This window comes from Macadamia integrifolia, unplaced genomic scaffold (assembly GCF_013358625.1).
Source record: "Macadamia integrifolia cultivar HAES 741 unplaced genomic scaffold, SCU_Mint_v3 scaffold1671, whole genome shotgun sequence".
NCBI classification, from domain to species: domain Eukaryota; kingdom Viridiplantae; phylum Streptophyta; class Magnoliopsida; order Proteales; family Proteaceae; genus Macadamia; species Macadamia integrifolia.
The window spans coordinates 75,907-87,037 of NW_024868298.1; the positions used below are offsets into that span (position 1 = coordinate 75,907).

The 11,131-nt window shown below is 39.0% G+C and overlaps 1 protein-coding gene across 1 annotated transcript in view; it reads left to right on the forward strand.

Annotated features, from left to right (window-relative positions):
- The window catches only part of LOC122064488 (J domain-containing protein spf31-like), a 34,495-nt gene that overhangs the window by 18,948 nt on the left and 4,416 nt on the right, over positions 1-11,131 (forward strand). The window contains exons 2-5 of the mRNA XM_042628192.1: positions 3,216-3,306; positions 3,396-3,456; positions 8,499-8,576; positions 10,268-10,341. Coding sequence (XP_042484126.1) covers positions 3,216-3,306; positions 3,396-3,456; positions 8,499-8,576; positions 10,268-10,341 — 304 coding nt within the window. The remainder of the gene's footprint in view (positions 1-3,215; positions 3,307-3,395; positions 3,457-8,498; positions 8,577-10,267; positions 10,342-11,131) is intronic.

Below are 11,131 nucleotides of genomic sequence, written 5' to 3' on the forward strand. Positions count from 1 at the left end.
AATCACCTGACTTCCTACACATGACTCAATAAGGTTCTTAATGGGCGTACCATTAACATAAAGAGGCTTTTAACTACTGAACTTGATGGTCCCTTTTAAAGATGGAAATCGATGGCATTTTACTGAAGGTCTTCATGGCTAAAGCTGGGCTGGAGTGGGTGGCTTTGCTTGCTGTTTCTTCCCCTTATGGACATACCATTGCTTGTACCTTGGTTTCTATTCAATGGAACTTAAAGGGAGGTAAATGAGATAGCTGATGATCTAGCTGAATTAAGTGTAGTTTGTCCCATGCAAACCTCGTCAGGTCTCTTTGGCACCTGGCTTCCAGATTGGATTTATATTCAATGGAACTTAACGAGCAGCATAGATTGTCATGTCATATAGGCGACCCAAGGCATTGGAGGAGGCACGTATGCAAGGTGGCCCCAACAAAGCAACCAAGGTGCCTGGACCCCTAGGTGTTGCCTTGACAACTATGACAGGTGGCAAATGAGATTGCTGATGATCTAGCTAAACAAGGGGTAGTTCATCCTAGGATCTGTTCTGGTAATAATGTTACTTTTAGAGATTTGCTTTCTTTCGAAAGTGAATCTTCTGCTGCTGTTGTTGCAGACTAGCTGTGGCTTTGCCTCATTTGGAGGCTTGATTGTACATAACTTGATCTTTAGTCCAATGTGGATTCCAGGATATTTGGTCCCCACAACTAGTCAATTTCTGTGGATCCTTCTCCGCATCAAGACGCTTCAGGGTTAAGGATGGGAAGTATCCCATCTATGATGTGGTCAGAAGAATAAAGACAATTTGTAAAGGAAGGTGGTCCTAACAAATGCAGTAGATCTTATAGGTGTTGTTAGCCTATTTTCTACTTACATTGAGAAGATACTTAATGCTAGCACAACTCTTTTGTTAGTTTCTTTTTTTCCCATGTATTTATTTGTTGGGCTTTTCCATGTATATTTACCATTATTTCCGTGTGTTCCCTTTTGGACACTTGTTTGAACACCGTTATTTTGCCTTTTATTCACGGTCCTAGATTCATGTTTCCGTTCTATCCAAAATTTTTTGTTAATTGCTTTCTTTTGACATCCTGTACTATCAACCTTTATGATACACCTTTGTTTTACTTACTATCCACATACCTTTTTATCTACATTATAGAGGGTATAAAGTACTCTTCCATTGTCTAAATAGCAGAGTCCCTATGTGAGATTGCCCTTCACTTTGAGAAGGAACTTGGATTACCTATTTGGAGATATCCAAATATCTGTAATGTATGATAGGTCAATAAAATATCAAAGGTGCATACTTGTTTGTGTCTGTATCTATGACGAACAATGGTGGTATCCACACATCGTAGATCTGCAACTTGTTATTAGGTTCAAGACTGATACTAGAAATTCTTTGGTCAAATGATAACCTAAGTAAACAATTCTACAGTACAGAACTTTCGACATTGATGAGGTCTAACATAACCCGTATGAAATGTTTAGAGCAACTGGTATTTTATGCATAGTTTGTCCTGAGCTCCAAATTGAGATTCCATTTTATGTATGTTTGTTTCTACTTGATCTATTATTTTTGCATTTCAATGTGAAGCGCTTCTGTTTATGAAAATTTGACTGGATATTCACTACCGTATTACTTGTTTGGGAGCTACTTGAATAAATTTACTTCCAAGTTAAAAGCTTACAAGAGTATTGCTGAGCATAGTTTTCATGGCGTCCTGGCTATTTTTTTTGGCACGCCGCCTAGGCATTCTTGTTGGTGTCGTCTTATTTTTTGACCCCCTCGAACGCCTTGGTTCTCCTAAGCGCATTGGCAACTATGTTGCAGAGTTTATTGATTTCATACTTATTTTATTACTAGGTGTATAGAAGCTAACATGAGTAAATTTTCCTGCTGTACAATGAGAAAATGATTTTGGGAGTTTTAAGAATAGCATATACTCTCTGAAATATGTAGAGCAAGTGAACAACTAATGTTGTTTATCCATCTAAATGCATTCTTTGTAGCTATATGGGGTCCGCTACCTGGATCCTGGTCTTCCAATCCGCTCTATCTGATCCAAATAGACAGATGTAAAAGAGCTAGAGGCACGCCAAAAATGACCATAGGAGAAGTGGTGAGGAAAGACATGCACATATTAGGCCTTGCCCCAAGTATGATATCGAATAGAGTGGATTGGAGGGCTAGGATCAAGGTAGCAGACCCCATATAGCTGTGTTCTACTTCATTACTAGTTCTGTGATTTGTTTACTTTCACTTTCACTTTTCCTTTTCCTTTTCCTTTGCCTTTTCCTTTCCCTTGCCGTTGCTTGGTTCCATGTAGCCGACCCCATTAAGTTGGGATCAAGGATTAAAGTATCAGTATCGGTCGCCGTATCGGTCGACCAAAATTAAGATACATGTCGGAGGGTATCATATCGTGTCGGAGATACGCTAAGATACGCACATAAATGGATATGAAACACCTTTTTAAACACTTTTGCATAAAAAAATTGTTAAAAAAAACTATTGATAACATGTATTATGCATAAACACTAAATTGAGGGTATCGCACTAAGAATTCAAGGTTTGGAATTGTCCCATAAATGTAAAATCCTTGTTCCCAACTTTCATTTCCGCTTTAGTTCGAGAGAAATATGGCTAGCAGCAATTTTGGAACAAAAATCCCTCAAAAAATCATGTTTTCTGAAAAAATACCCATGTTAGCCATTATATGACCGTAGCGTACTGTATCGGTACATACCGATACTCACCGATACGTATGTACCGATACTCACCGATACGTACCGATATTCACCGATACATACCGATCGATACATACAAATACTCACCGATACATACCGAAACGTATATTTCACCTCGATTTTATATTTTCCATAGAGTATCAGTACATATCGATAGTGTATTGGTGCATATCGGTATATATTGTAGGATATATATCGATACGAAAGGATTTTAAAAATTCTATGTATCGTATCGGTCGTCTAAATTTAAGATACGTATCGGAGGGTATCGTATCGGTATCGAAGATACTTTAAACCATGGTTGGGATAAGGCTTTGTTGTTGTTGTATCTACTGATGCTTATCAATTTGGAAGTGGCTGTATTTTCATGTTTTTATTAAAGCTAAAGCTCAAACCTGCTCATGATCGCTTTCCTTCTTGTTCTCTAATAGATGTTTTTCCTTTGGACATTGTGAACAACTGCAGGATCCTTTCATGCTTCAAATTAAATGCATTTGACTATCTTAACCTGCCATTTGATTCATCTTTGGAGGATGTGAAAAAGCAATACCGCAAGGTAATATTTGAGAATGGATTTGAATTAACTAGTGTGTAACTATTTCTTACATTATTCATTTGCTAATTCTGTATTTCTAAATTTTGCAGTTATCTTTGCTTGTTCACCCTGATAAGTGCAAGCATCCACAAGCAAAGGAGGCATTTGGAGGTAATAAACTTCTAACCTTTTTGCAGCACTTGATAGAGGATAGTACTAGTACATCATTTTGAGTTGGTTTTCCTCACCTTTTGTTTATTTCAGAAATCACTAAATCATGCCTTGTGCATATTGTTTTCCTAGATCTCAGGAATACAATCTATTTTATGGATAAGGTTTCTTATAGCTTTAGAAGGATATGAAATGAGCTTCCCCCCCCCCCCCCCCTTCGGGGCCCATTCACGCTTCCTGGGGGGGATTCTGTGCCTTGATGGCCCCAAGCTTGGGTCAGCTGTAAATATTCTAGGCCCAATTGCACAAAAATATTACAGACATAGTAAGTGGCCCAATGTTTGGAGTTTAGATGCCCAATTTCCATTTAATGTGTGGAGTTCCTTTAACTCTTAGTATGGATTACCAGATGTGCGATCTGTGTTAGGTCCTCCTAAGATTGATGGACATGGTTTTATTTTTTCTTTTAATAAGCGACAGCAGCCCTTGGGCTGCAGCAATAGAAAAAGACTAGAAAAAAGGTGGGGCTTGTCCTCTTTACCATTTAGTGTTGGATGGAGCTATCTGACAAGGGGGGGGGGTGGTAGCCTACCTGCTGTTCATACTGTTCTTCCTATTCTAGTGTCAATTGGTGGAGCCATTCTCACCGTCATCTGGTGTCAGCTGGTGGAAATCCTAATGCAGGCCCTGTCCAAAAATTTGTCCTATTTTACTATCTATTAGGTATGGGCTTTTTAATTGATGGAGCTTTATTTTAATGAGCTAAATTATAAAGCCGAAAAGTTGGGGGGGTCTAAAGGGTGTAAGAAAATGGATATTTAATTAGTCATGGGGTGCTTAGATTGTGGTGTTGGTTTTAATTTAGTCACTAAAGAGCCCTCTTTTGCTTAGTTGTATGGGCAAGTTACCTAGAAGATTTAGTGATGTAGATAAGTCGCTTAATGGGCTTATTTTATTGCAAATAAGCCTTGGGTTGGGTTATGTATGTGTTGGGCCTTTGATCCCAGGAGTTTTCTTTGTAATGGGCCACTTTAATGGGTCTAAAATATGGGTAGAAAGTAGGAAAACGGGATTTAATTCATTAGCTTAGTTAGAGTCCTGTTTTGAGTCTATTTCCTTTGTTATTTCAGTTTTTTAGTCAATTTAGGTTTCCCTTACGAATGACTAGTTAGTTACCTACTCCATGTTGGAGTTCTAGTTTAGGCCTAGTTGGAGTCCAACTCCTATGATGTAATGTCTAAACCTATTTGGAGTAACTCCTAGCTATGGTGTGACTGCTATTCTGCCCTCTATATATAGTGGAGCTTATGTACTCTTATGGCTCAGATTTGAATAATGAATCCTTGCAATCAATTGCTTAAACGGCCGGGATAGCTGTGGGTGAGATGCATGGGCCGAGATAGCCAATCCCACCCACACTTGTCTTGTTTCTTTTCTCTCCAATCCTCTATTTACTGCTACTGTTAATGCTTGTTGTTACTGCTTACTGACATTGAAGAATCCTAAGAAAATCAAATCTGCTCAGAACTTCAAAAGCCAGAACTGACCAGCACCCATAGAGGAATTATGAGAGAGATCGATCTCCTCTTCCTTCCCCAATTCATTTATGATCTTCTTGGCCTTTTCAGAGGGTTTTCACAACCACCCAGGGATCACTTGATCCTTTTCTTGTTGCTGCCGAAGCAGCCCTACTACAGTTCTTGAAGAATTCTCTTAGATTCTCTCTCTTTGGTCTGAAAATCAAGAAAGCGCATAACTCTCAGACCAGCTGTTAGAAGCTCTTCATATTTGGGGGGTTTTTGTACCTTCCCTAGGCCCTACAATCGACCAAGTTTGCAGCTCAATTGGAGACCCACAGCCCCAGCCGCGCCTCTCTCTCTCCGGCTCTATTGCAGGTCCTCTCTCCTATTGGGCTGGGTTTTGTGCTGGTTTTGCTGCTGCATGGCTATTGCATCATTGGGGGCTTATTTGCTGGTCTTATTTCTCTTGTTCCCTAGTCTATTGCTGGTTAGTTTTGAGTGACTTTTGGGTTTTGATTTTTTTGTTTGGAGTTATAAACTGCTGGGGTAGTTTACTTGTAACCTACTTCTGCATTATTTAGGCTTTTAACAATTTTAATTAGTTTAAGTATTTTAGAGTCCGTTAGTTAAGTTGGTCTAGCTACCTTAGAGTTTAAGATTTCGGACACTTTCCTTTGTTTTCTTATAAGTATTTAATAATTCCCCTCCAGCTCCCAACTATGGAATAAAATGGATTAAATTTGTTTTGATTTGGTAATTGCTTAAGTGACCAGTATTCTTTCCTTTCTTGATCTCTTCTTAGTTCTTGCCCCCCTTCTTCACTTGTTCCTCTAAGTTGATGTTTATGGTTACTGCTCATGTGTGCTATTCATGGATGTTGTTCAGTCACAAAACAGACTAAACAGTAGCTATTTTCTTACACCGTCCCTATTTCTTTTCTATTCCTTAAAACCCTAATACATCCAACCCTTTCCCACCACCCTTATTGTTGTAGTTCAGCTGTAGATTTTGGAACACTAGGCTGTCCTACTCCAACATCAGTTCCTAAGGTCCAAATCATGGGCCTTATATAACTATTCTAACTTAAATTTTTTAAATTTTCATTCATCCTTCATGGTTATCCAAGTTTCAGTTAAGGCTTGGTAAATCTAATGCACATGTAAAGCCTTATGGTTTAAAAACATAATAGTTGAACCACAACATCATATTTTATGTTTTATGTTGTCTCTATGTTTTTGTTTTCATTTATATATTGACTAAAAATTTATTTTTTTATACTAATACCATAACTAATTGAAATATTTCGAATATCATGCGGGTTATCCATTGTCCCACTTTTTGACACATTTAAGCGGAGTCTGTGCACCCGTACAATCGTTGGGCACATATCACGATGTCCTAAGTTTAACTCCTGTGTAACATAGCTCAATGGACCTTGGGTTGGTCCAAGATCTAAAGTACATGTTCAAGCATGCTCCCCTGGCCAACGAGAGTGGGCCTGATATGATGGGGTTTCAAGCGTAGTTGTCATGGCCTCAAGGCGTCGGAAGGCTGCCAAAGCGCTTAGGCAACAAGGCGACCAAATATTTTTTTTTATTTTCACTTTTTTCTAACACTTTTTTAGTACCTTGTATCATAAAAAATCAACATTGAGCCACATTAAATTAACATCAAGTCACATTAAGTCATAAAAAATAAAATTTAGAGAAATGCTCTTGTAATAAGTTTTACTGGTCAAATGATTTTATTTTTGCATGAGACCTTTTGTATTAGATATAGCACAAAACCATCTATCCAATAAGTCTAAGCTTACTTAAATCTGAGTTATAATGACAAAGTCATGTTCAGGTCAAATTGTTTTTAAAGTGTGCGAATGCTGTTAAAATCGCCTGGATGAAAATAATTTTAAAGACATTAAAACAAAAGATTATTTTACCGGACTTTTGGTTTTTAGTTTTGTTTTACCATGATAAGATTTTTAAAATTTTCAAAATTGAGAAAAACCCCATCATTTGAAAGTTGAAAATCGCCCCTACAACCAAAATCCAGTTTTTAAACTATTTTATTGGATTCAAATAGGGGGTGTTTGTTTATTTATGAATAATATAAAAAAATTTACTTAAATGATATTTGGCATAAATAAGTCAAAAAATATAAGGCGACAGTCGCCTAGGACCCAGGCAAACCGCCTGGACGCCAAGGCAACAGTCGCTTAGGACAACTATTGTTTCAATTGGCCACCACTAGAAGGTTTGTTCACTTGGAAGGAAAGCTCAGGATTGGGATGTCAAAACCCCGTGCTCTGCTCACTGTAGGCCTCTCGAGGGTTGCTAGGTCATGAGAGGTACTACTAGAAGTAATGGGATTAACATCCCTCAAGTTCCTAGTGCATAACTGAAATGGCCTGTGAAATTTGCATTTAAAATGTATGTCCCAACACTTGATTCCACCTCAGGCTAACACCATGTGGTCTAGTAATCCTGTTGCACTTCAACGTAGTTCTCGAAGAGTTTTTCTTTTTTTGGTTCCCTGGTTAGCCCTCTCTCTGTGTGATGTTGATCGAAGTGGAAGAATAGGAAAAAGGTCCAGTCCTTTGGCCACATGAGACAGCAAGCCCTAAGCGCCAAAGTGCTAGCCAAGAATTCCCTCAAGCCCAACTGTCCATTCACTTATGTTTAGTACTTGGCCCAATTGATGGGCCAGGTTTGGGGCCCATTAAGGAGCCTACTTATGTCTTGTATAGAAAACTACTATAAGATCTTTAGTTATTAGTTTCTACTTTCTGTTTCTATTTTCAGTTGTTTATTGTAAACAGATCCACTACTGGATAGACAGAGACACCTGAGTCAGGGTCCACTCACATTGGCGTGGTATGCTTCCTGTTTGAAATGTCTGGGTATCAGCCTTGCAGATGGATAAAATGCATTTTGACTATGTGGCACCTGATTCTAAGTACTGTTTTTGGCTCATAAATCTAAGTGGATAATTGTGACACTCCATGATGCATATTTAGGTTCATTTACTTGCACTTTAGGACCAGGATATCACGAACGTACTTTAAATGTCAAGCTATAGGCAAAGGATTGCTTATTATTTATTTTTTGTTTATTTATTTTTTTTTGGGAGGGGGGTGGTGCTAGTATTTTGAAGCTTCCTGTCTAAAGTCCCATGCTGAAAGCTGAATGACCCACAATAACAAAGGTTAAAATATTTTATAAGCTTACATTGAGACAGATTTAGTTAGCATTTTAGTTTCTGTTTGTGTTCTTACTTTTCTTGCGATTTGAAAAATTATATTTGGCTTGTCCCCTACCACTTGCATCCTTACCTTGTACTCTTTCAATTGTTGTGCTAATTGGGCTGTGGCTTTTAAAGGTTAATGCATGAGATGAAGTTTTAGGTTTTAAAAAGTCAGCAGTACTAAGATGTGATATGTTTCATTAATACAAATAACCGCTAATGAATCTTTTTTATATGACAATTTAAGTGCTGACTGATGAAGTATTACTGCCTTTTGAGCAGCATTGGCCAAAGCCCAACAAATATTACATGATCCACAAGAAAGAGAATATCTTCTCAGCCAAGTTAATGCAGCAAAAGGTGCACACTAAATTTGAATACCCTTCTCTTTGCAAGGGCAAACACCATGATGTTCAGGGATGTGCTGCAGTTTTAAGTTTTATCATAGTTTCAATAGATTTCTCTGTAACATTTGGTTCTATTTTGGTTTCTTCAAGAGCTTCTAAGTAACCACCTTTTTTTTTTCTTTAAATGTTGAAATGGCAAAACATTTCTTTTACTCGCATCTGTGAATAAATTGATCTCTTCTGTTACACATCAATATATGTTATGCTGTATTTTAAAATAGGGAAATTTACATCCACCTCCCCTCGCGTTTGCCTTTAGTATGTCCTCCCCCCTCGAGCTTCGTTTATTACATTTAAACACACCCAAACTAATACCGTGAGAGGTGTTAGTTTTTCAAACGAAAAAGACGATTTTACCCTTCTTTTTTTTTTTTTTTTTGCTGGCACATTTTAAATTTTTTCCACATCGTCACCGGCTGGAAAACAATCACCACAAAAAACAAGACCTGAGCTTGACCTCAGGGATGTCGTGGGTAATGGAGTTCCTCCAAGGCAGAGTCCCACTGTTTGCCTCAAGTATGTGCCTCCCCATGACCTGAGCTTCACCTGATGAAAACCCTCATTTTGCGCTTCCCACTCTATCGAAGAGTCCCACTTGGGGGAAGGCATGGACTGGGTTACCTTCTTCCCTATCATGCCAAGAAGAAAGGGCATTTCAGAAGCGGTGAGGTAGCGACCTTGGCAACTCTTGAGGCGCACCACGTTATTCTTCCCTTCCACTAATTCTAATTACACCGTCCACCTCACGTTTCTCGACTATCCGTTGCGACCATACCTTTTCTCCATCGTTGTTGGCAAGAAGGTACTTTTTTCAGGTGGCTTCGGAATTTCAGTCCTCCCTTTCCCAGACATGTCCTTCTTGATGAATTCCACCCCCAAAATCTGAATATCGTTTGGATTTCTTTGAAGATCCAAATGAGAATTTAATAAGAACAGAGTCGGTGGAAATTTATGAAAACGACAGATTCAAACTGCAAGAACAGAGTCGGTGGAAACACCATTGAAAAACTCTAGCCATCCTCTCTTACCAGTAGAAGAGTGATCTTACCCCTTATTTAGTTATTCTTTTTTTTGCTAACTCTAACTGGTTCTGCTGCTGGTTTTGATGGGAGAGCAGACGGATCAGATGTTCCATGCTCTTTAGTCCAGCCAAAGCAGCTTCTTGGATGGCGATCTTCTTATCCATCTTCGAATACCCCAGATAATCGACCATCGCCATTGGAGACGATGAAGATGGATGAAGACGAAGTCACAACCCAAGGAAGGCCTTATTTAATTATTCTATCTCCAGGGTAAAATCGTCTTTTCCATTTGAAAAATTAACACCTCTCACGGTGTTAGTTTCGATGGGTTTAAATGTAATAAACGAAACTCGAGGGGGGAGGACGTACTAAAGGCAAACGCGAGGGGAGGTGAATGTAAATTTCCCTTTAAAATATAAAATCCTTTGTCCTCACAAACCCCTCCCCAACAAAGTCCGCATATATATATATATATATGCGAGACTGGTATTGGGTATGGCATTAAATGAATGCGCAATCAAATTTCCCCCTTGGTGCCTGAAACATCTTATGTTTCTGAAATTTTCACACTTGTGGGATGATGGAAAGAATATATGATACTAACGTGTTCCCGGAATTGCAGAAGAACTTCGAGCTAAGAGGAAGAAGCAACTGAAGAAAGACAATGCGTCAAAGATAAAGTCACTGGTTGATGAGGTAATAGAAATTTGCAAATGCATCTAATCATTTTGAGCTAGATGCACATTTAAGTTCCTTCTGTGCTCTTTCTTGATCTACTTAAACTGGAAGCAATTGAAAATTATGATCTTTTAAGATTGGGTTTCTAGGCCTGTACCTGGTAATTATGGATACGTTCGTGGGTAGAATATTTCCATCTGATTAGGGTAAGGCTGACTAATGAGAAGATTTGTTTCTCCCATGAATAATTGGTACATGTGACAACCAGGTGGGTTGAGCTTGTGGGGTAAAGAGATGTGGCCTGTGGGCGGGATATTTTTTTTCTCCTACCCTTTTCCACATGCTGATCCCATTTAGTTGGGATAAGGCTAAGTTTTTGTCCCACATACTGATCCCAATTTCAGCATTACTGGCATTACAACATCCACCCGGGGAGGGGGGTTCATAGGAGGGAAAAAGAAGAAGAAGACCGGCAGTGGCAGCATTGCCAGCAACTGAGCAGATAAGCATTGAGTTGCTGCAGCTTCTGTATGTACTTGTCGATGCCCTTCTTTGCTGTAATAGTAGGTGGTGTGGCACCAAGCAGTTCATGCTAGATCAAACTTTTACAGGAAAAAAGAAGAAAGGGAGGTGGGGGGAGGGGGGCGGTGGGAGGAGCCAAAAAGGGAAAAACAGGAAGGGGGAGGAGGTGGAAGCAATGAAGAATAAATGAGATGAGGACATGGGGGTTCAGTCAGGGATGGGTAAAGAGTAGGGGCATTGGGATTTAGGAAGAATGAATCCCTTCTCTCTCTCTCTCTCTCTCCCC